The sequence below is a fragment of the Leptodactylus fuscus genome, chromosome 2, assembly GCF_031893055.1.
Source record: "Leptodactylus fuscus isolate aLepFus1 chromosome 2, aLepFus1.hap2, whole genome shotgun sequence".
NCBI classification, from domain to species: domain Eukaryota; kingdom Metazoa; phylum Chordata; class Amphibia; order Anura; family Leptodactylidae; genus Leptodactylus; species Leptodactylus fuscus.
In genome coordinates, this window is record NC_134266.1 from 162,975,934 (window position 1) to 163,002,323 (window position 26,390).

The window sequence follows — 26,390 nt, forward strand, 5'->3', positions numbered from 1 at the left end:
GTTGCGCTGCATGTTATTGGTAACAGAATTCCTTTAATATCCAACAATATTGGCACGACAATCGAGCTAATTCTATTAAACATGTGTGGGAGGCCGCTGCTTCTGCTATTCACTTCTGCCACCATTCTATTGCGCAGGCGCCAGCTCCCCTGCAGGAAGTGACACCCAGCAGAAGAAGAGGACATGAACATGGGTGAGTATGATGGGGACGTGAGGGGAGGGCGGAGGGGGGGAGAGGAGTATTGGTGACGTTCAGTTTCCAGAAATGGGGAAATTAAATGTCTCTGAGAAATCAGAAAATGTGCCTGGGGCGGTTACATGATTGAAGGACTAAACTATTCAGTTCTTGTCATTATTCAGTTATTTTTGTTTCCAAAAGGTTCAAGATAAAAGTCTGATAGACAAAGTAAAAAAATAGTCTATTTTTTTCCCAGTTGCTCAGAAACAAGCAGTAAACTCCAGCTGCATATTGCTTAATCAAACAATTTTAACAAATTGATCTCTCTGACATTTATATTTATTGTTCGTCTTTCCTTGTACACCAAGTCCTACAGTCACATTTTTTTTGTGTACAAACAAAATTTGAACTTTTTTGCTCAGTTGATCCATTTCAAGGCTTGGTAAGTAAGCAGTGTATAGGGCACTGACTTTTTATCAGCGCATTCTACTCTGCCCAAAAAACTGTTTAGAACCATACACAAAACACATATCATCCAACTAATGGTGCACATCATTCCGCTATTCAACTAAGTAATTCTACTCCTAAGTTCTGATAGTAAAGGACGATATCAGGACCCTTAGAAGTACCCCAACTGGCATTATCCATACAGACCACCGATTTCAATAGGCACCATGTAATACTTAATTTTCCTCTGTAGTGGACCTGTATAGGACTTAGACACTTGCAGAAGGATTTCCATGCAGACTAGAGTTGATCAGAGTTCTAACAAGTAGGAAAACCTGTCATTAATTATTAAAAGAAGACAACCCATATAATTTGGTTTTGTAGGAGTTAATGCAATGAGTAACACTAGTATCTCCTTCCTTTGAAACAACAGTGTGATTTACAGCAGAATTGCTAAGACTTTTACATAGGACTATTTATTTTTCACTACTTCAAACTACATGGATGTTGTGCTACCTTTTCACCTACTGTTATGAGGAAGACCAGACCCTCCACAGCGCTGTGCAGAGACTGCCAGTCCTTTCCCCACTGCGCTCCCCGCTTCCTGGTCTCAGAAGGCAAGCCCAAACCTCTGCTGCATTATGCGGGGGTTGCCAGTCTCTTTCTGAGCTGGACGGGGGACATCCAGTTTTGGTCTAGCAGCAGACCGGAGCCTATTTAAAGGGGTTCTATCACTAGGAAAAGTCATTTTTAACTAATCACACCTTTGCATAGCCCTTAGAAAGTCTATTTCACACCTACCTTTTGTATGTAGATTGCCTCACTGGTTTCTGAATAAGTCCGTTTATATTCATATGCTAATTAGACTAGTGCACGATAGATGGTGCACACCTCTCTCTGCTGTTTTCTATGGGAGGCTGCTGCTGCTGATGACTCGCTTCCTGTTTGACTCACACACATAGAAGATAATAGGAGAGAGGAGGCTGCTGGGAACTTCCTGTACTGGCTGGAGGCTCATTAGCATATGAATAAAAACGGACTTATTCAGAGACCACTGAAGCAATCTACATACAAAAGGTAAGTGTGGAATAGCCTTTCTAAAGCCTATGCAAGCATGTGTTTAGATAAAAATGACTTTTCCCAGTGATAGAGCCCCTTTAAGGAGGGCTCTGGCTTTGGACTGCCAATGGCTATTCAGTTGAACTAGTTTCCTGATAATAAGCATACCACTGTTATCTGATTACCTGTGTTTCTGACCCTTTTGCCTTGGCCTTTGCCTCCTGATTTTGTACTGTGCCTGCTCCTGATTATGTCCCTATCTTGCATCTAAACCTCTGCTTCCTGATCACCGTTTTTGTACTTTGCTGCCTTGCCCTCCATTTGGATTACCCATTGCAGTGCATTGCCCTCTTGCTGACGAACCAGAACATGCGATTACGCTTTACTCCCTGCTACCACCTGCTGACCACCTGCCTCAGCCTTCTGGACTCTTGGACTTATAATGCAACCCGAAACACCCTCTGGTAAGAGATCTCAGTGTCTGGGTTACCGTGATTTGTGGTGCGCTGTGTGTTTGGTGTTTCCCGACTCAACAGTGCAGCTAAGTCCATCCCCTGGTGAACCCATTGTGGGGTTGGAGTCAGTGCAGCCTGGGGACTGCTGAACACACAGCGAAGTTTAACCATTTATATCGGTGTATCTAGTACTGGTTCTTACTTTGGCTCTGAACTGCATTTACCATCTTAACACCTACATTGACTATAATAGATGGAATTTAAAGGGTACCATGCCAACATAGCTTGATCTTCATATATAAAATGGAAAAAGAACTGGTTTATAAATTAAATGGTTAGAAAAAAACAATGTGTGTATAAAATGAGAAAAGCGACTTTCACTTCATACAACGAAACACTCAGAAATAACATTAATAAAATGAAGTAGGTGAAAACCTTTTCCAATGCCAGCTGTACAAAATGCACCACTTGTTTTGAAGGGACAATCCATCATTGTTAAAGCTGTATTATTAAAGAGATCACAGTCCAAAATTCCATTTGCATCTGTTGCATACTTGACACCAAAATCTTCACGATGATTCATTTTACTGTGATATATTAATACCACTGGACAAAGGTCAGCAAAGTTAATATTGTTCAAATGGTAAAATCATGTCTCTGTGGATCCACTTAGCATTATAAAATAACCAGAAAAGGTAAATTAAGGACAAAATGAAATATATTACTGGCATGGTTGTTCTCAGTACAAGTGCAATGGTGATTTAATAGGTTACAAACACCCTTATTTTCTCTCTACTCAGAAAAGCGTTCTCATAAATAACGTGCAGGGCAGCAAACAATCACAAAGAGGCATAATTTACATAAAAAAGCCACAGGTATCTTGGTAAATGCTATTTTTGATTTAAAGAGCTATTTAATGGGGCTCTGTCATTGGCAAAAGTCATTTTGAACTAAGCACATCCTTGTATAGCCTTTAGAAAGGCTATTCCACACCTACCTTTTGTATGTAAATTGCCTCAGTAGTGTTGGAATAAGTCCATTTTTATTCATATGCTAATTAGGCTCCAGCGTGCACAGGAAGTTGTCAGCCAGCTCTCCTGTCCCTGCTGTGTATGAGAACAGGGAGGAGGAGTCAGCATCAGCCTGTGCTGTATATACAGAAGACGAAGAGACTCTCGGGGTGCATGGAGAAGCTAATTAGAATATGAATAAAAACAGACTTATTCAAAATCTACTGAGGCAATTTACATACAAAAGGTACTTGTGGAATAGCATTTCTAAAGGCTATGCAAGGATGTGATTAGTTAAAAATGACTTTTTCCAATGATAGAGCCCCTTTAAGGGCAATACACATAGTAAACTGCAATAAAAAGATGCTTGGTATGCTAAAGACCAGATCACGTAAGGGGTGCAAGGATGGAAAAAGGGTTTTCACCGGAGTGTTTCTTTATTTCTATCTCCCTTCCTTAGCTTTAGCTATAGCATGTGTACATAGATGATAATAAGCAGTCTGCGTGTCCTGCTTCCAGCCACATATAGTGATTAACAGATCCCTCTCTTTATAAACCTGTCATTCGTTCCCTATTTAAGACAAATGGGTTCCTCTTCAGTTTAAAAAGGATTCCAAACTGTGAGCAACAGACTACAGTACATACTTTATACATACACTATATACTTTACTAGTTTCTGCCTGCGACTTCGTCTGCATGTTGCTGGCGTCGATGATCCGCCTATATTCAGAAAATTGCTGCCGTCGATGGTTTGCCTGCTCTGGCATTTCAGCAGCTCTTAAGCTGTCCTGCCGCTGAACTTGTTCCTCACACCATGACTGTGATTGTTCCAGCATCTCAGCAGCTCGCTAGGACGTCATATAATGAGTGTGTAGTTGGCATTGATGATTCGCTTGCTCCGGCATTTTGGTTGCTCTAAGAGCCGATTGATGCCTAGCTTGCTCAATCCTCCTTAGCTCTGCTTGAGGAGAACTCTGTTGACTTCTGGCTCCTTCATAGCTCTTGTTGTTTTACAATTTTGCGACAAATTAGATTTTCTTTTTCCCAGCATGTCTAAAATTGGCAAACTGACAATTTGGATTAAAAGGGTTTGCCCATCTCAGTGTTTCAGCATTAGAGCAGATCAGATAATATGCAAATGCTTGTTCACAACTGACTCAGGGTTATCTGTGTGTTTACATAGAGAGATAACAGACCTGGCTTTATCAGCAAACTGCAATTAGCTGCAGGCAAGAGCAGTTTAATATAGTATATGAACATAAATTCATAAGTCGTGAAGCCATGTCATTTACTGGGATAAAAAGTAGCCTATGTGTTAATCGAGGTTACAAACTATCTATGTGCCAAATTTCATCCAAATCCGTTCAGCCTTTTTGCGTAATCGAGTAACAAACATACAAACATCCAAACTTTTGCATTTATAATAGTAGGATAATCTAGGGGATGTATTGTAGAAATAGTTGAACAAAGGGTTAGGAATCAGTGACATCAGTCATGAAAGAGATTGTGGTAAATTATGTGCCATACTTCTAGCACAAAATCTTCAGAGTGGCCACAATGAGCAATATCGTTTCTATATAATATAAACCAGATATAATACACATGATATATATGACACTTGACAAAGTAAACTTTGTAGATAATTAAAAGTTACTGACATGCCAGACACAATAAGTCAATGGTCAGTAGACAGAACCCCCTGCACTGACTGTTCTCTGGTTTCATTGAATCCAGAATTTCCCTAGTATATGTTGTAATACTTGGAATTATAAAATGGATTTTGTAGTTGCAGTTTAATGGCTTTGCTTATTTTTACAGTCATAGTCATAGTTTGGCTGTGCTTTGTGCAGATAGTGCTGTCAATGGGCGGGACATTAAGCATAAATAACATGTTTATCAGGGAAAACATTTAACAAAATCATAAAAATCATCCTGTCATGTTCTGCAAATAGTATCCCAAGTCAGCCTGCATAATGCAAACCATTGAATTCCAAGTCACAACAATATTATGAGATCCCTGTTTATTACTACAGGATATTAAAAGACAGAGGATGACATCCAGTAAATTCAGTTTATGACAATGTTTTCATCAATTTACAAGTAGTAGATGGTAAAAACAGAGCACACCCTACCAAGTGCATGGCGCTTAAAAATTTAGCACATGGGAAATGATGGGAGTCAATTCATATCCATTTATATTGATTCAATTTACTAGTACAATAGACAGCATGCAAGATCTGAAATGTTGAGTGTGATCTATGTTGCCCCTGAGCCTCTCATCTTGTTACAGGTGACAGCTTCAATTTACAGAGTGCTAAACTTTGGGAAAAGGTTGCAGAATTAGATGCAGAACTATGCTGTGTGTTTGCAAGTTTAGGGGGTTGAAACATTATTTTACGTGAAATACATGCAAATATGAATATCAGTACATGCTGCTCCACCTGTAAGCAGCCACATATACTCTCTTAGACAAGGACTCCGGGGAACACAATGTACATTTTTTTTTCCCCTTCAGTATGTCTTTGTAGAATGGGAGGAAATCCATGCAAATATGGGAAGAACATACAAACTCCTTGCAAATGTTGTTCCTGGTGGGGGATTCGAACCCAGGACCCCAGCACTCCAAGGATGCAGCGCTATCCACTGAGTTGCCCCCAAAGAAGCCCCACTTGTATGTACACCATTACTGAATTATATTGTCATTGATTATGTACATATCATTAGTGAATATATTGTTTATACAGTACATGTGACATCATTACATTACATTGGTATGTATGTATAAGAGTGAGACTTTGTAAGACCAAATCTGCCTCTAAATCAGTCTATTGCATTACAAATAGTTAGTCAGGTATACAAGAAGGGAACTTGTGACCGGACAGTGACTTCATGGCTGTCTTTGGGGTAATCATCTTTTCAAGGCATAGATGATACTAGTAATTTATTAGCTTTCCAAGATGTGGAAAGGGGGAGACTGGAAGCAGGGACTCCTAGCAGCATAGATAACTATACTAGGAGTCCCTCTCCTGGCATGATGTTTAGGCCAGCAAAATTAGCCAACACATGGACCAAGTTTCACGGCTGAAACGCAGTCATTTCAATGCAGGGTAACTGTATACAAGTTCCAGTTTCAGATGTCAGGATTTCTGATGGCTGTAAATAAATAGAAACATTCTTGTTTGCTTTCACAGGATACAATCTAGTACAAATCTACTTTTAACAACTACGTGTTTGTTACAGTGTTTCCAGTCTAGACCACACCATCATCTGGACAACCTCCTGAAGCACTTGAAGTCCACAAAATGTTTTATAGAACAATTTTGCTTGTGCTAATAAATCTCTGCAGACATACTGAGAGCTGAAGAAGAACACAAGTTCATTTACCTTTTCATTAAAATAACTGCTAAGACAGTGAGCTAGCTAAAGATAATAGAAATCCAATGACAGAAGAAAATCCTGCTAAAGAAGTTTACTTAAAACTATTTCCTATGGAACACAGTGCAGTAACTGATTTACCACATGTGACCTTGGCAAATATAGTACATTTCTTCCTTTCTAAACTGCACAGATGTAAAACATTTACACACTGAAGCTTAAAATGAACTTGAGATTGAAATATAGGGACTGAATAAACTGAAGTCAAGCTAGATTAATGTTACGCTAGGTTCACACTTAGTGTTCGGATCTCTTTCTTTCGGGTCCACATGGGGACCCAAAAAATGGAGAACCTGTCCAATTAAAAAGTGTTTACCTGCAGAAACCGGCAGACCCTCACTTTCCACCGGTTTTATGCCGAAAGCAGCAGAGAGAAAAGTCCTCCTACGGAGACTCCAACGCAGATATGAATCCAGCCTTACAAATACTCAGTATATCATTTATTAACATGTTTGTGCCATTTAAATCATGTCCTTTAGTCTCATTTTCATCCCTCTATTTCACATAAGTATATACCAGCCTTTATATCCTTAGGTTTTGCTTGCATAGGCCACCAAACAGCAAAAATGCCTTTAAAGATGGAGCCCCACATATAAAAACTGCTGCGTTTTACATTACCTGCAAAGTGGATGGGATTCTGGCTAATCCCATCAACACATTGTTACAAAAAAATCTGCAGTGGAAAAGCTAAGTTTTCAAAAATGCCTGTGTTTTTGTAAATCGCAGCATATCGACTATACCTGTGGAAATGCTGGCATTTTCCGTATAGGTATAATAGGGGCAGAAAGTCCACAGAGGAAAACTCTGTGAAAATTCAATGATTAAAGTGGCTTTATCATTGGGAAAAGTCATTTTTAGCTAAGCACATACTTGCATAGCCTTTAGAAAGGTTATTTCACACATACCTTTTGCATGTAAATTACCTCAGTAGTTTTTGAATAAGTCTGTTTTTATTCATATGCTAATTATGCTTCTCCATGCACTCCAAAAGTGTCTGTGAGCACCCTCTGCTATTCTCTATGTGTGTGAGAGCAGAGAGATGAGTCATCCTCAGCAGCAGCAGCCTCTCTGCCCTCATACACATAGAGAATAGCAGAAGATGCACACAGACACTTCCGGAGTGCACAGTGGAAGCTAGTTAGCATATACATAAAAACAGACTCATTCAAAAACCACTGAGGCAATTTACATACAAAAGGTATGTGTGGAATAGCCTTTCTAAAGGCTATACAAGGATGTGCTTAGCTAAAAATGTCTTTTCCCAATGCTAAAGCCCCTTTAACACAGCGGAAAAAACGTGATGTGTTTCCGCTGCTTTATTCAGCAGCATTTATTTGCTGCATCTCGCTACATGGGGCCTTAGCCTTAAATGTGGAAAGCAAGCGGAAGCTTTCACAAATGAAAAGTTTTGAATGTTTCCCCTTGTTCCATTTTCTGGAACTCATTCTTGTTTTTCATGCCAAAAACTGTAATTATTTTTATTGAGATAAGAGCCTTAGCCTCTGTTCAGACTAGTTTTTAGAAACTGTTGGAAAGTTTTATGCTTACGATTATATTCATTCTGCTGCTATTTACTTTTTTTGTAAATAAAACCAGAATTCTTCATCATTATTATCATCATCTTGTTTTACAATACGACAGAGAAACGTTGGTCTAAGACTACGGCCACATGTATCTGGTGCACTGTGTGTTTTCTCCAGTGGACATCCAGCAACAGATCTGCTTGATGCAAAAAGCCGCTGGTTTTCACTGTGGCTTTCAGCTGCAATTCCCGGACAACTGGCCTTAAAGGGGCTCTATCAGCAAAATCATGCTGCTAGAGCCCCACATATGCGTGCATAGACTTTAAAAAGGCTATTCAGGCACCGTAAATGTTATATTAAACTACCCCCCCCCCCCCCCGTTTTAAAATAATAACCTAAAAAAGAATGTGCTCTACTTACCGAACGTGCACGCTGGGCGGGCATTCAGGGTGTGTCTTCATCTTCATCCCTGCCTCTTCTTCCTCCAATGTCCTCCGGTCCCGTCTTCCTCCAGCGCTCGCGAACGGACAGTGATAGCCGGGGCGCATGCGCAGTAGCCGTAGTAGAAGCCGCATGCTACTGCGCATGCGCCCAGGCCGTTTTTTCATATCAGTGTCTGTGAGCGAGCGCTTGAAGAAGACGGGACCTGAGGACATCGGAGGAAGAAGAGGCGGGGAAGAAGATGAAGACACACCCTGAATGCCCGCCCAGCGTGCACGATCCGTAAGTAGAGCACATTCTTTTTTAGGTTATTTTTTTAAAACGGGGGGGGGGGGGGGGTAGTTTAATATAACATTACCGATGCCTGAATAGCCTTTTTAAAGGCTATGCACGCATATGTGGGGCTCTAGCAGCATGATTTTGCTGATAGAGCCCCTTTAATTTTCAACTTTTGCATTGCAAAGGCTGAAAAACGACAGTTGAATATGTACTGTGGATTGTTGAAATCCCATCCACAACACTACAATTGCACTCCATAGTGGATTAGCTGCTGGTGATTTTGTAATTTTCTCTGCAATTTTGCATGTCCCTCTGCCCAAAGTCAGACTTCAAACAGAAAGATTATGAATGATAATCTGTTTTCCCTTAGCCCAAACAGCAGCACAACTGGTGTATTTCTGCCCCTATGAGCTGTTAGGACAGGTGGAATTTTTAATTACCTAACAGCTTTTGACCCCTATAAGAGGCCGGAAGACCTGCTCCTCCCTTGTTTTAGTAACAAGTATGATATATAAAGAGCAATTTATAAAGGTGATACACACACATATACACAACATATTTGTACAATAGTACTTCCTAGGGAGGGAGCCTTGTGCTGCTGTTTGGGCTAAGGGAAAACAGATTATCATTCATAATCTTTCTTTCCCCCTACGCCCAACAGCAGCACAACTGGGGATTTAGCAAGTATTGTTTCCCCTAGGGCGGGTCCTCCTGGCAGGCTGATGCCAAGACGGAGTGCCCAAATGCTGTAGCATCGGCCGTACGCCAGTCCAATCTGTAGTGTTTGGCAAAAGTCAGTTGTGAGCTCCACGAGGCTGCAGCACATATCTGCTCTAGAGAGAGGAACCGTGTCTCTGCCCATGATGTCGCCACTGCTCGGGTGGCATGGGCTCGTAGGACATCTGGAACAGGAAGATTCTGGGCCCGAAGGGAACAGCTGATCTCTGATCCATCTCGACAGGGTTACCTTTGATGCTTTAGCGCCTCTATTGTGGCCAAACACATTAACCAGAAGATTCTCTGATCTTTGGAATGGTGCTGTACGGTCTAGGTAAATACGTAGTGCTCTTACCAGATTCAGTGTGTGTAGCTTCTCCTCCTGCTCCGTAGCAGGAGAGGGAAAGAAACCCGGTAGGGTGATCACTTGGTTGGTGTTCTGAAGTGTTGGTACCTTTGGCAAAAATCCCGGAACGAACCTTAGCTTTACCCTGTCAGGGAAGAAGGTTATGAAAGGTTCGGAGGCCGCTAGGGCCTGCAATTCGCCAACCCTCTTGGCGGAGGTTATTGCCAGCAGGAAAGTCACCTTAAATGACAGGTATTTCCAGTCCACTTCAGATAATGGTTCGAAGGGGGGCGCACATAGCCCTTGTAGAACCGCGGCCAGGTCCCACCTGGGGACAGGGGGCCGTACCTGGGGGCGGAGCCTGGCAGCCCCCCTAAGGAACTGTTTGACAAGAGGATCTTGTGATAACCGTGTCTCCAGGAGAGCAGATAGAGCTGACACTTGAACCTTGAGGGTGGCAGGTGCTAGTCCTCTCTCCAGGCCGTTCTGTAAGAACTCTGGGACTGCATCTCTGTCTGGATCGCGGTGGCTGCCTGTACACCAATCTCGGAATATCCGGGCGATCCTTTGGTAGCTCTGATTGGTTGCCTCTGCTCTTGAATGGGCTAAGGTACTTAGCACTCCCTGGGACAATCCTCTGTCTGCGTGTATGGCGCGGTTAACCTCCAGGCAGTGAGGTTGAATTTGTCTAGGCCCAGGCACGGCCGACTGTTCAGTGACACCAGGTTCCTGACTGGTGGAAGCCTCCAGTAGTTCCCCCGACTCATAAGGATAAGGTTGGTGAACCATACCCTTTTTGGCCAGAACGGCATGATCACTATTGGCGAAGTCTGGTCCTGCCTGAGTTTCGCCAATACCTTTGGGATCATCGGGATGGGAGGGAACACGTATGCCAGTTCGAACCTCCATGGTATTGACAGGGCATCCACAGCCAAAGGGTTGTCTTCCCGGTACAGGGAGCAAAACCTTTCTACTTTGGCATTGTGTTGGGTGGCCATCAGATCCACCTCAGGGAGACCCCACCTCCTGGTCAGGTAGTGGAAGATGTCTTGATTCAAGCACCATTCGCCTGCGGTCGGGCGGCCTCTGCTGAGTTGATCCGCTAGGATGTTCAGGCGGCCCTGGATATGTACCGCGGCCAGCTGGGAGAGGTTCCGTTCTGCCCAGGAGAAGATCAGGTTGGTGACTTGCAGGAGCGAGGGGGACCTGGTTCCTCCCTGCTTGTTGATATAGTGGACTGTCGTCAGATTGTCTGATCTTACTTTGACCGCTTTCCCTCGTAGAAGTGGTGCAAATGACAGAAGGGCTCGATGAACTGCGGTAAGCTCGCGCCAGTTGGATGAGTGCGTCCTCTCCCGCTGATTCCATGTACCTTGAACCGGGGTCTCCCCCAGATGAGCTCCCCAGCCTGTGAGGGAGGCATCTGTAGTCAACAGGGTCCAGGCGGGCTGGACCGAGGACTTCCCATCTCGCAGATGGGTCCACCAGGGCAAGGTCTGCCGGGTGCTGATGGTTAACTGGATTGGCTTCTGTAAACCTGAAGGACTGTGATTCCAGACTCTCAAGATCTTGTTCTGTAGAGGACGCATATGCCATAGGGCCCAAGGAACTGCATCTAGGGTAGCGGACATCAATCCAAGGACCTTCATAGCCGTCCTGATGGTGACCTTCCGTGTAGAAGACAAATGATGTGCTGCCCGAGCAATTTTCCTTTTGCGAGGAGAGGGTAGAGAGACCGTCATGTTGAGAGAGTCTAGAATAAGTCCCAGGAACTGAACTCGTGTTGATGGCACCATTACTGACTTCTGCCAGTTTACCAGCCACCCCAGCTTGACTAGTAGAGCTACGACAGTCTGCACCTGCGTGCTAAGAACCTCCTTTGAATGAGCCTTCAGAAGCCAGTCGTCCAGGTACGGGACTATGAATATGCCTTGAAGGCGCAGGGCGGCAGCGACCGGAGCTATGACCTTTGTGAAGGTGTGGGGGGCGGAGGATATGCGGAACGGGAGTGCTGCGAACTGGAAGTGCGCCTCTTTCCCTTCTATGTATACGGCAATCCTTAGGAACTTTCGGTGTGCCGGAAAGATGGGTACGTGGAGGTAGGCATCCTTCAGGTCCAGAGTGACGAAGTGATCTCCAGGGTGCATGAAAGGTAGCACTGACCTGATGGTCTCCATGCGAAACCGCAGCCTGCGGATGAAGCGATTCAGATACCTGAGATCGATGATCATACGCCACTCGCCTGATGACTTGGGGACCAAGAAGACTGGAAAATAGATGCCTGAGCCTTGATCTGCGCGAGGAACCACCTCCAGCGTGGCTTTGTCCACGTACTCCTGAATCAATTTCTCCAGATGAAGTTGTTTGGGGCCCTGAAGAAGGCGGGTTCTTACCATCTTCTCTGGCGGCTGGGAAACAAAATTAATTTTATAGCCTTCCTGGATCATCTGGATGACCCAGGGGTCCCGAATATTCTGGCGCCAGGCATCCACATAGTGGGAAAGACGACCGCCCACCACAGGGGAGGGGGGGGTAATGTGGGGGATTTAGAAGGGGGCACTCTTACGCCCATGGGATGAGCCCCGACCTCTACCTCTGCTGGATCGCCGCTGGCCTCTGGTTCCTCTCCTGGTGGCACCTCTTCCTTGAAAGGAGGAACTCCGACCCTCAAGAGGCTGTGGCAGATTCTTGCCTTTGGAGTCAGCCAATCCTTCCATGATGTGGTCGAGCTCCCTCCCGAACAGCCATCCGGGCTCAAAGGGGAGACCATACAGGCTGTTTTTGGAGGTGAGATCAGCCTTCCAGGGCTTCAGCCACAGGGGTCGACGAGCCACAGTAGCCAGTGCCATGGATCTGGCCGCCAGACGGGTCTGAAAATGGGTAGCCTCTGTCAGATGATCCACCAGTAAAGTGATGTCTGACATTGCTGCGAGGAGATCATCTCGATCCACGCCGGAATCGATGTCCTTGGCAAGAGATGAAAGCTCTGCCCGTTAGCCAGTCACTACCTCATTCGTGACAATACCCAAAGAGGCCTGGGCAGAGGCGGCCGAATACACCCGCCTCAGAGATCCTTCCACTCGGCGATCCATGGGATCCCTGAGACCAGACCCGTCCTCTGATGGAAGGACGGTGCGCCTTGATGATTTGGCCACGGCGACGTCCACTTTTGGTGGAGGACCCCACGTCTTCAGCTGACTCTCAGAGACGGGAAAAAGCACCTTAAAATGCCTGGATGGCGCAAAGGACCTCTCTGGGTGCCTCCATTCGCCCTCCATCAGGCGGAGCATCTCCGAAGACAGCCTGAAAGTACGGGACCTGCGGCTTGAGCCTTCCCCGCCTTCCCGGTCTCTGATTCTCAGGGTCCTGAATACTCTGGACATCTTGTCCAGGGGAAAAATCTCCTTCTCCTCCTCAGTACTTGATGACGACTCCACGTCCCTGAGGCGCAGTTTTTCCAGGGGCGGCAGGGACAATTCACAGTCCAGGCGCGGTCTCTTGGCCAGGGAGACAGATTCCATCCTCTTCATGGAGTCCTGGACATACCCCTTCACCCAGGAAACCATCTCTCGCATGGGAGTTGTTTCAGGGGGGGGGGGGCTCTGCACCCCTGACAGAACCGGTACTGGGAGTCGTCAGGAAGCGGAATGTTACAAGTAACGCACGCCAGGTGCTTCCTCTTGGACGCAGCTTTCCTTCGAGGAGGAACAGTGGAGGAGGAAGAGGAAGACATTCTGAGGAGGAAGAAAGAGAGATACACTAACAACTTACTGCCCCCAGGGATACAAATCCTCTACACCTCCTCCCCCCCCCCCCCCGGCCATGTCCACCAAACCTTAATCAACGAAGTACAGCTTTCCAGGGCAACTAAATGACCAGGAGCTTCTCCAGTTGATGTGCTTGTATCCGGAGCGACAAGCACTGAATGATGGCTTAGGGGACTTTAAATAGGCCAGGGGGCGGGGTTTGCCCGGGTCGGCACCCAAAAAGGGGTGGGGCCTGAAAGGAGGCAATCTGAATCTAAAAAGAGTGTGGGGGGCAGGGGGATCCAACTCAGGCCTGGAACCCCCAGGAACAGGGAGGGCCCCCCCCCCCCCGAATCTCCAAGACAAAGCTTGCGTCTAGGGGTTTCTTTCTACGTCCGTCGCGAGACCGCGCACTGCGCATGCGTGGCGGACCAGTTAGCCGGCGGACCCGAGGAACCTGAGAAAGGTTCCTAGGTCTGAAGTTCCTGCGCATGGGGAAGCCCTGGACCCAGCGCGACAGAGACACAGGCGCGCGCATGAGGCAGCAGGGTCCCCGCCGGGAAGAAGAAACCTCCTGATGAGAAAGAAAAAATGAAGGTCTTCCGCTGTCAGGTAAGGAAGGGGGAGAGCAGTGGACCTCTCTGAGAGGTCAGAACACCTGCTCCCCCCTGACCACCTGTCCTGTCCCACAGGACAGAAAAAAACACAAGGGAGGAGCAGGTCTTCCGGCCTCTTATAGGGGTCAAAAGCTGTTAGGTAATTAAAAATTCCACCTGTCCTAACAGCTCATAGGGGCAGAAATACACCAGTTGTGCTGCTGTTTGGGCTAAGGGAAAACAGATTATCATTCATAATCTTTCTGTTTGAAGTCTGACTTTGGGCAGAGGGACATGCAAAATTGCAGAGAAAATTACAAAATCACCAGCAGCTAATCCACTATGGAGTGCAATTGTAGTGTTGTGGATGGGATTTCAACAATCCACAGTACATATTCAACTGTCGTTTTTCAGCCTTTGCAATGCAAAAGTTGAAAATTAAAGGGGCTCTATCAGCAAAATCATGCTGCTAGAGCCCCACATATGCGTGCATAGCCTTTAAAAAGGCTATTCAGGCATCGGTAATGTTATATTAAACTACCCCCCCCCCCCCCGTTTTAAAAAAATAACCTAAAAAAGAATGTGCTCTACTTACGGATCGTGCACGCTGGGCGGGCATTCAGGGTGTGTCTTCATCTTCTTCCCCGCCTCTTCTTCCTCCGATGTCCTCAGGTCCCGTCTTCTTCAAGCGCTCGCTCACAGACACTGATATGAAAAAACGGCCTGGGCGCATGCGCAGTAGCATGCGGCTTCTACTACGGCTACTGCGCATGCGCCCCGGCTATCACTGTCCGTTCGCGAGCGCTGGAGGAAGACGGGACCGGAGGACATTGGAGGAAGAAGAGGCAGGGATGAAGATGAAGACACACCCTGAATGCCCGCCCAGCGTGCACGTTCGGTAAGTAGAACACCTGCTCCCCCCTGACCACCTGTCCTGTCCCACAGGACAGAAAAAAACACAAGGGAGGAGCAGGTCTTCCGGCCTCTTATAGGGGTCAAAAGCTGTTAGGTAATTAAAAATTCCACCTGTCCTAACAGCTCATAGGGGCAGAAATACCCCAGTTGTGCTGTTGTTGGGCGTAGGGGGAAACCAAATTTCAGGCTGGGAAAGCTATGCAGGACACAGAACAGTAAAAAGTTATACATTTTTGTAGAAAAACAAACTTTACATCAGAATGATTTCTTTAGGCGCCTTAATAAATTTCCTACATTATATGTTATTGTTTGTATTCAGAAAAACATTGTAAATTCATCACTATGTTATATGTACTACAAGATGATATCATAATAAATCCAGCTTGGAGCACAAGAAAGAAGACCTTACATGGCATTATCAATGAAAATGTTTTAGGAAAAACTAAAAATACACTGCATCCTAATGGCCAGCATTAGCTCCTTTTCCTGTTTTGTCTCCTCGTCAACTAAAAGTATTCACACTATGTGTTTGCAACCAAGATAAGCATAGAAAAAAAGAGAATGATTTTCAATTGCAGACCTTTCTGCAATAAGTGTGGCATGTGCATATACCGTAATCTTCTTGCCTTTTACAAGGTTCAATATCATAGGCACTTTAGATTAGTAAGTAAAAATAGGCAAAAAATAGAATTTATGCCTATTTATTTAGGGGTTGTGCCATTATGGACACTTTTTCCTTATCCACCGGACAATCACTGGGGTCCCGATCACTGACCTGAACACCAGCACTGCATTCCCCACGATGCCATAGACGTGCAGGGCTCTCTGGCCACATCACAGAAATTACACTCCTTCCACAGGAAGGCTTTAGGGGCACCTTCCGTCCCCCATTTTTCTGATCACTGAAGAAACTGGCGATCAGGACATTGATCGGACACTTATCCTCTGTTTTGTGTACAGGGGATAAGTTGCCATAACTGGATAACCCCTTTAAGAATTACCAATGGGAAAGGAAAAATCAGATTTATATGAGGATTGATAGAACACAATCATGTAGGATATGCACAAATGAGAAAGCAAAATACACATTAAAACTAGAAATATGCTTCTGGTTTTGGCGGAAGTCTTTGCTCTTCATTGTTTGTTTACTGTTTATTTGAAAAATTTCAATAAAAATTACAGTTTAAAAAAAAACCAAACCAAAACTAGAAATGTGCAACTCCTGACCTGCCATTCACCTGAACTCCCACGTAAGTAAAATTTCCCTATTTCATGCCAAATTGGCACTTTTGCACCAAAATGAACAGTCTCTTGGTTCAAGAGTACTTAAGTGAAACTGTAAATCTATATACTGATGCTTTTAGGATGTGGACAATCTGGAAATTCAGCCAGTGGCAAATATGATATTCCTTCTTTCCAGAGACCCAAATTACCTCCCAGATCAACTGAGAACCCCACAGGTTTAACCTTGTTCATGGAATTGTCATTAACAAACAACTACATAAATGGAGTAACATCCAACTAAGAAAAACCCATACACAAACACGATTCCACTTTTCTGTGCCAGCTCTCCTCTAGTTTTATAATCCATGGAAACTTTGAAGGTTTTTTTCTTACTAACTTGAACATAATGAAAAAATTATGTTGTGACATATTTGCCCTAAATGATCCGAAAAATTAAGAATGCTTTACTCGTGACATTAACAGCAATACACAATTCTCTGACAAAAGAGAAAGAACAATGCTGAACGTGGGGTATACTAGAACCTCTTTTAACTTTTATGCTACCCCCAATTTTTTTCTATTAATTCTTTTATTCTTAGGTTTTACAGAGAAATAGAACATTACCATAGTTATCCTAAAGGAACATGAAATAGCCAATCTGAAATTGTTTTCAGCAATACATCAACATAAGGGTAAGAACAATTAATACTAGTCACTAACGAACTACCTGGGCAGGAAAGAAAACCCAAACCAATACTTATCTAAGGTTTGAGGTCTGGGGAATGAACTATTCCTTACAGCTCCTAATGGACTACTGTAAGACAACCTAAAAGGGGAGCGATATGCCCCCCCAGGAGGGAGGAAAGGCAGAGACATAATAAAATAAAGGGAGGGATGCAGAGGAGAGTAAGGTATGAAAACAGCAGTGATGAATAAACCAGACATCCATACCAGATGTCATCACATGGTCACTCAGTCAGATGTGGAGAGTCTGTTGAATCTTTTCTAAGAGTCAGGAGCCAAGGAGCTATTCCACCCTCTGTATCACCTGAATTTTCCTAACACACATTGAAGTAGAAGGTGGTGAAGTACATCTCAAAAGGACTGGAATACAGGTTCTAGTCACGTTCACCAGATGGCGCACCACTGAGCCCTTGTAGGTCTCCAGTGGGATAGCACAGAGGTGGAGCAGAAATAACACTAGAGATAAAGGCAGGGAATAGTCAGTGAATTTAGATGGAATCTGCCATACAGTAGTCCAAAAATCATATAACACAGGGCAATCGCAGAAAACATGCAGGATGGTGACTCAGCATAGGAGAGAGTGAGGGGGAGGGGGGAAGGTACATAATCTGTATGGTACCCAACACCACCATGTCAACAGTTTTTATCATTCAAATACTTTTTTTTCTCATTAATAGAGATGAGCGAACACCGTTCGATCGCGTACATGTTCTTTTGGATATCAGGCTGTTCAAGATGTTCGATTCGAACACCAGGTGGCAAACTCACTAACAATTCAATTCCCCTCCCACCTTCCTGGGCACTTTTTTTGCACCAATACCTGCGCAGTGGAGGTGGGACAGGAACTACGACAATGGAGGCATAGAAAAAAAATCGGAAAAAGTAATTGGCTGGCTAAATCAGGTGACCTCCAATTTATACGAATAGTGGATTTAATATCTGGTTCATATGAGACTGTGAACTATATGACTGTGAGACAGGAATAGATGTACAGGCAGGGTTAGCTAGGGATTACCTTTCTTTAGGTGGGAATGTCACTCACACAGCTCTTTGGGGCTCTATCTGGTCGGGATCCCTGTCAGCTGACTTCTTCCCCTAGTAATGCATTGACGAGCATCGATTGGCCGAATGCCATACAGAGTACAGCATTTGGCCAATCAACGCTGGTTCTGCCGGAGGAGGCGGAGTCTAATATCAGACCAGAATGGAGACTACTGTGGACCGATCTTAGACTCCGCCTCCTCCGGCAGAACCAGCGTTGATTGGCCAAATGCTGTACTCTGTATGGCATTCGGCCAATCAATGCTGGTCAATGCATTCCTATGCCGAGATGTAGCAGTGCTGGCCATACACTGAACCCTGCTGCACACTCAGCTTTGCTGCATCAGAGATGCGTTGAACCCTGCTGCACACTCAGCTCTGCTGCATCAGAGATCCGGCTCCTCACAGACGAGCCTTCGGCAGAACCAGCGTTGATTGGCCGAATGCTGTACTCTGTATGGAATTCGGCCAATCAATGCTGGTCAATGCATTCCTATGGGAAAAAGTCAGCTCCCACATATCGCAAGCTGACAGGGATCCCGGTGTAATACAGTGACTTGTGCATGTTAGATACCCCCAGACATGCTTCCCCTGCTGTCCCAGTTGCATTCCAGGGTGTTGGCATCATTTCCTGGGGTGTCATAGTGGACTTGGTGACTCTCCTGAGTCGAATAGTGGTTTCCCCCATAGACTATAACGGGGTTCGATGTTTGATCGAACAGTCGAGTATTGAGTGGCTACTCGAATCAAACTTCGAACATTTCACTGTTCGCTCATCTCTACTCATTAACACGTCGGAATAGCCTTAAGAAAGGCTTTTCTTCTCCTACCTTTCGATGACTTCTCCGTGCCACCATTCGCTTGAAATCCCAGTTTTTCTCGGTATGCAAATGAGTTCTCTTGCAGCACTGGGGGCGGGCCCCAGCGCTCAAATGGTATTGGGGCGTCTCCAATGCTGCGAGAGAACTCTCTCCAGCGCCGTCTCCATCTTTTTAAGCAATGCCCTCTTCATATGTCTTCTTCCGGCGCAGGCTTCAGTCTTCTAGGCCTCAGGCCTAGGGCAAAGCCAACTGTGCATGCCCGCCAGCCACGAGAAAATGGCTGCTTGCACAGTATTGTAAGCGACCATTTTCTTGTGGCTGGTGGGCATGCGCAGTCGGCTTTGCCCTAGGCCTGAGGCCTAGAAGTCTGAAGCCTGCGCCAGAAGAAGACGCATGAAGAGGACATTGCTGAAGAAGATGGAGGTGGTGATGGAGAGAGTTCTCTCACAGCATTGGGGACTCCCCAGTGCTGTTTGAGTGCTGGGGCCCGCCCCCAGTGCTGCGAGAGAACTCATTTGCATACTGACAAAAACCTGGATTTCAAGTGAACGGCGGCGCGGAGAAGACAACAAAAGGTAGGAGAAGAATAGCCTTTCTTAAGGCTATTCTGACATGTTAATGAAAAAAATGTGTTTGAATGATAGGATCCCTTTAAAACCAACTTTCTGTAATCTACTGGCTAAAAGGATTTATGAGTGAAGGCACAGAGGACCTCTCTGGTGCTCTGGGAAGGTGCGGGCTAACTACTTTTACCAGTTAAGTAGATAGGTAGGAAGATGGAGGTCTGAGGGGGAGACCAACAGGTTAAAGACAGCTGAAGCTACAGTCACGGCACTCCGTTCTGGCGTAAGCTGTGGAATCTGCCTGAAGAAAGGGCAGCTCGTCTATTTTTTCCGCTAGCGGAAAAAAGAACGCTAACGGTCTACATAGACCACCATTGTGAGGGGGCGGATTATGATGTGGATTCTGCGCCAAAATCCGCCCCCTCTTGCCCCGTGTGAATGGGACCTAATTGTTTTTTTGCAATATGAGTCATGTTATTTTGTCCATTAAATCCACTGAATAAATATGTCTAGTATAAACTACAAGTTAGTCACAAATGATGAATAATTCTGTGACTACAGAAGCAGATTTAATACTGATGGAAGGTACTTTATGAATGGCATGGAAATTAAAAATTGTTTTTTCTAGCTGGCATTAATAAGTGGTGTTCAAACACCAACCAACTATTCTATAAACACTGGATGTCTGGATCACACATTGCCAGGCAAGTAGCCATTCTTCAAATCCCACATTCTGTTTGTTAGACGCCAGTGGAAAGTCCTAAAAGGGTAATGGATAATATTTCCAAAACAAGCAGCTGAATAAACAGCAAAAAATCTTATTTGGCAGAGGTGGGCAGGTGTTGGTGGAACAGCAATTCTGTTAACTGTAAAACACTCATAAAAGGGAAACATGTTACATCCATTTAATGGAAATTTACATGTCCCCTTCTCATCTGAGAATGGCAAAATTAAAGTGTACAAATCATCAGTATAACATTTACAATCTTTATTCCAGATACTGTTGCACTGTATCCCTGTAAACAGGAGCGAGGTTGTCTATTTTTCTAATCACATGACTTTGCATGGTGTAGAACTACTTTGCTAACATTCATTGATGCTATTTACGGTAAGTCTGCACGCCCTTTAGTTAAAAATCTAGGAACATACACCACGTTCCAAATTATTATGCAAATTCTTTATTTCTCTGATTTTCCAAAATGGTCGAAACAAATGATAGTCAGTATAATGTTCAAATCTTCAACCATTAAAAGAGTATAAATCAAATTTTATTGGACAAACCTCTCAACCATAAATTTTTTTTCATAGATTAAAAAAAATAAAATTCCACTGTTTCAAATTATTATGAAAAATGGAGTTTCTAAGTATTTTATAGGTTGTAAACAACTGAAAATGGTCATTTGTTGAATTTGCAGCATTAAAAAGTCACATTTACTGAAACCAAAGCAATTTCAGGCTCAGGCCCCATGTTGCAGCTTTTTTTGTTGCAGATTTTGCTGCGGTTCTTTGAGCCAAAACCAACAATGATTACAAAAGGAATGGGCGAATATAGGGAGTTTCTTATACTTCTACCTTTTGTTCAATCCACTCCTGACTTTGACTCAAAAAGCCACAACAAAATCTGCAACAAAAAAAGCTGCGTTTCTGCAACATGGGCCCTTAGCCTCAATCAAAAACATCTAAGGCAGAGTTCACACTACCGTTGGATTCTGTTATGAAGGTGTCTATTAACACCCCCCCCCCAAAAAAAAAAAACAAAACAAAAACCAGACACCTATCATAACTGACATTAACGGAAACTAACTAATGTTAATGTGTCCATATTTTTTTAGTAAACACCACAAACTAGCGGAAAAAAGTTGGCATAAAAGGGACCTTTAAGTACATAACAGGGCAAGATAAATAGAAACAAATAAAAAAATAGAAACAAATCCTCACATGCACTCTGAAAAACAGTAGCAGCAAGTAATAAGTCAAACTCTTCTTTCATGGCAATATTGGTCCCTGGTGGAATTCCAAATCCATTTATATAATCTAATAACGCATAGCACAAATAGGTGAAGTATGGAATGCACACAAATTTATTTGGAGATCAAACTTTAACGTATGCTTCAGGCATTAATGGTAGGCATTATTGTTTGACGCCTGGTTTACTCAGATGGTGAACGCTTTAGTAGCTACATTAGCTGCTATGGTGATAGATCCTTTACTGGTCCAATGTTAATGGTTCTTCTTACATTTCTGAACACAATTGTCATAGTCGTAAATACAGCATTCAATCAACTAAAATGGACATCTACTGAATTGCTCTCTACAAAAAGCTATGCATTTCAAACAACAAAAAATATTAACTTTCAGATTAGGCTAATGGTTATTAAATGGTTATAACATGGTACCAGGATGAATAATACTCTGATAGATACTGTAGGCAAGCAAATGTACACCCAATGTGGTGTTGTCCACTTACCTTGTATCTGGTTTTAGGTTTTCTACTGTGGAGTGTGTTTGATTTGTGGTTATGATTGACTGGTCTTTTCCAGGAGGACCACCATTTTCTTTGGAAATGACATCATATTCTAATAACAAACATGCTTATTAAATTGTGTTCTGGGTGAAATAAACAGACAGAATTTTTACGTAGAAAATCTCTTCAAGTATGCAGCTTGGTGTCTCTAAGACTAGTTATTAGATGTTAGATGTAGGCTAAGGATAAAGTATTTTATACTGCAGCACAATCTAATTCTGATAAAGTCATCCCTCACTTACATTTAATAATGAACTACTGTATTTACTTCAATACACTGCAATTTTAAGTACACCTTGCTACTATATATTGCACAGCTATGTCTTTCTATACCTTTTCTTTTAGTTTGATATATACTGAGATAAGTGGAATGAGACATGACTTTGGAAAAAAAACCCAAAGCTATCAGTCAAAAGAAAAGGTAATACAGAACACATTTGTGCATGTCCAAGGCTGGGTTCACATCTATGTTGTAATATCTGTTTTTGACTGATCCATCATAAACAAGAATAATACTTAAAAACTGGATCCAAATAGTTTCCTTGCTGTTTGGATCTGTCTTTGATTCACTTCAATATAAAATAAATGATCTGCTCCCTTTCATCGGGATTCCGTTTTTTGAAATTGATGAGAAAATCCGTTTCTTCAGTTAAAAAAAACTGGATTCCTTGCAGAACAGATGCAACTGAAGACAAGCAATGTGTCTGAACGTCCATTCATATCGATGGGTGTTTAAAGTGATCTGTTTCTCAGTTTTTCTTTTCTTCTGACAGATGGAGAGTACAACACAGATATGAACCCAACCTTACAGAAAACAGTACACCATATGTACCATATGTCTAAGGTTAACAGTATGTGTTCAAGGTTTCTGTCACAAGGATTTTCCATCAGAAACCTGAATCTAAAGCAGTTTGTGTAGAGCCTAGGGAAGGAACGCTATAAGCAACAAAGACATACGTCATTCATTTCCCAATATGTATAAATAGTTATAGTAATATGGTTTAATTGATATAAAAATGCAAACAATATTGTAAAATATACAGAATAAAAATCACACTCTGAAGCAAAATAATACTAAAGACGCAAACAACAGGAATAAAGACAGAGACAAAAAAGAAATGTGAACGAGAATGTGAATGTCAATTCCTCACAGCGGTCTCACGAATTAATTTGTTGGCTCTCTTAACAGGACCCCGCAGGTAGGTCCAACCCACAGACTTGAAAACAAAGCTAAATGGAAGTTCAGTGTATGCTTAACAGATTCATTTTACTAACCAGTCACGGTGTCATTGTCAGGCTTCTCCCAATTCAGTACTACAAAGGATGAACAACCCTCTACAGTTACCACTGTAAGATTAGCTGGGGGGTTCTGAGGAGGAGTGGTGGCCTCCTGGTTGGGATTCTCCTCATCTGTGGGAAAGTGTTGCAGTGTTTCTGTGATGGAGCATGGTACAGATTCATTCTTGCTCATGTATACTACATGAGGTGCTGTAGGAATATGGGGCATACAGAAATAAGCATATTAGATTAATCATAGCAATCATAAAAAATATTGAACACACAAGACAAATTTACTAATTCTGTCTAATTTTAGACATCCTAAAGTAGACAATCTTACAATACATCAGTTTGATCACACTTCTTTACACATCCCAGTTTAAAGGGATTCAATCAATAAAATCACATTTTTTCTCAATCACACATAGGAATAGCCTTAAGAAAGGCTATTCTTCTCCTACCTTTAGATGTCTTCTCTGCGCCGCCATTTGGTAGATATCCCGGTTTTCATCTGCATGCAAATGATTTCTCTTGCAGCACTTTGGGCAGTCCCCAGCGCTCAAACAGCACTGGGGGCATCCCCAATGCTGCGAGATAAATCTCCAGCGCCGCCTCCATCTTCTTCAGGAATGGCCTCTGTGCGTCTTCTTCCACAGCTGGGTTCAAACCTCTACGCATGCACAGTCGGCAGCTTACTGTGTAAGTGGCAATTTTTCTTGTGGCCACAGGCGTGTGCAGTCTGCTCTGCCTGAGGCCCGAGGCCTAGAAGATTGGAATCCAGGACAGAAGAGGACACAGGGAGAGGGCGTTCCAGAAGAAGATAGAGGCAGCGCTGGTATTTCTCTCGCAGCATTGGGGATGCCCCCAGTGCTGTTTGAGCACTGAGGACTGCCCCCAGTGCTGCGAGAGAACTCATTTGCATACAGACGAAAACTGGGATTTCTACTGAAAGGCGAAGGAGAAGAATAGCCTTTCTTAAGGCTATTCCTACGTGTGATCGAGAAAAAATGTGATTTTAATTATAGAATCCCTTTAAGTTTATACAACGTTTTAGTTGACTTACTTTGCAACAGAAATTTGAGCCAGAATTTTGTCATAATTATGGCATACATTGTCACAGCTCAAGCCCCATCCCTTACCCAGCCAACCATAAGCATATGTCAGACAAGAATTATCACAATTTCCAAGCTCCTATTGTTATTGTTCAAGTTAAAAGATGGTAGACTCATATTGGAGTCTTTTTTATTTCAAATATTTTATAGTGTATTAATCCTTGACTCATCCCTAGGGACATGTGTATAACAGTAATATGATCTGAATGAGTAACTGGAGAGAGTTCTACTTTTATCTGCTTAGATTGCATCATAATCACCACAAGAGGATAAAAACATTACACAATGGCAGATATTATTATGTATCAAACCAAGCGATTATGTATGTAATGAAAAACAGCCACACCTGAAGTATCACCCCTTGGTAGTGTATATAACCTAAGTACTAAGCTAACTTTGCCAGCTTAATCTGAAATGTACTTGTATAATCATAAACATTTGCTAGATGTCTGAGAAATAAGAGTGATCTAAGATACCCTACCATTCTTGAGTATTTTAATCCTCAGCTTCATGTGATTTAGTAGGTAAAACTGTGGGTAAATACAGAAAGGGGATCTGTACATGGGAGAAGTGAATATAACTATTCTTTTACACAAATTTGTGTCTCTTGCAGGAGTGCCGTGGACAATTATACTTCCAATTATAAGTAAGGAAACTATAGAGTTTACTAATATGTCAGGCATGTGACCCTTAAAATTCAATCAGCCATAGGATTGTATGACAAGTGATTGAATAAGGACCAGAAGAAGTTTTCTGTCACTTTTAATAACGGTTACATAAGTATTTAAGCTGTTTTGTATGGGTGATCTGCAAGATTTTTAGGCTTTATATTGGGGTACATATAAGTTGACAACATATAAATTGTAATATATAGGAATTTGCTGAACATGTGAATGCATACAATAATGTAGCACTTCAGATGATCCAGTAAAAAGTGTGACTAGAGGAGGGAGAGATCAGCAGACACCACTACTGTCCAAGTTGTAGAGAGACCTGTAAAAGTGGATATTATATATCTAAATGACTGTGCTTACATGCTGGATGATTGCTTATGTAAGGTCTGCATATATTATATATCATGGGAACCCTCTTCTAAATATCAACCAGGAGACACACAAATTTGAGTGCCCCATCAAGATTAAATTCAATTGACAAAAAATGATGGTGGACATGTGTGCAAAAAACAACATGGTACCATATGTACCACTCACCAACAAAATCTAATTTATTGATTAGAGAGAGAGAGGACAGATGGATAGATAGATGGATATATATGTATGCTGTACAGGCTATTGGGTTCTAGGTTCAGATCCACAATATGCCTTGGAGTCCATAGTACTTTAGTTACTCTTTTGTTGTCTATAAGCAAACAAATGACTCCCTGAGTGTATGAGCCTCTTTAAATATACTGTAGTATACAATATTCATGCAAATCATTTTTTACCTATGTATCTTGGTTTGCCCAAAGGATCAGTGTCTGATTTTGGAGAAGGGCTGAAAACTGTAGAAAGCACTGAAAGCAAAAACATACAATTTAGTACAACTTACATTTTAAAACATATGTTTATAGACTGTATTCACAATACAGGGAAATGTAATTGGGTAAAAAAGTAGTAAGTTAAGGGATAGCTAGGATATTTTTGACTCAAACATTGGTTACAGTAATGTTATCTTCTTCTACATACAGTACAGTATCCTTTATTGTCCACTGACAATGGAAATAAGAAACAGAACATTTTGTTTCGTTATCTTCTTAGGAACTTCTTATCATGTACGTATTAAGCATTCCATACACATAAAGCTGGTAGACTCATATTGGAGCTGTCGGGCAAACAGATAGCTCACCCAATCTCCTGATACACGCGCATGCTCGGCTTGACCAAAGGCTAGAAAGCTGCTACCTGACTCCTCTGTCAGCAACCTAATTGCCCAAGAA

The 26,390-nt window shown here is 43.0% G+C and overlaps 1 protein-coding gene across 18 annotated transcripts in view; it reads right to left on the reverse strand.

Annotated features, from left to right (window-relative positions):
- Positions 1-26,390, reverse strand: part of ABI3BP (ABI family member 3 binding protein) — a 277,686-nt gene that overhangs the window by 25,616 nt on the left and 225,680 nt on the right. For all 18 annotated transcript variants that reach the window (XM_075265013.1, XM_075265012.1, XM_075265014.1 and 15 more), the window contains 3 exons: positions 25,899-25,967; positions 23,340-23,552; positions 22,008-22,116 (listed from right to left, as the gene is read on the reverse strand). In XM_075265013.1, coding sequence (XP_075121114.1) covers positions 22,008-22,116; positions 23,340-23,552; positions 25,899-25,967 — 391 coding nt within the window. The remainder of the gene's footprint in view (positions 1-22,007; positions 22,117-23,339; positions 23,553-25,898; positions 25,968-26,390) is intronic.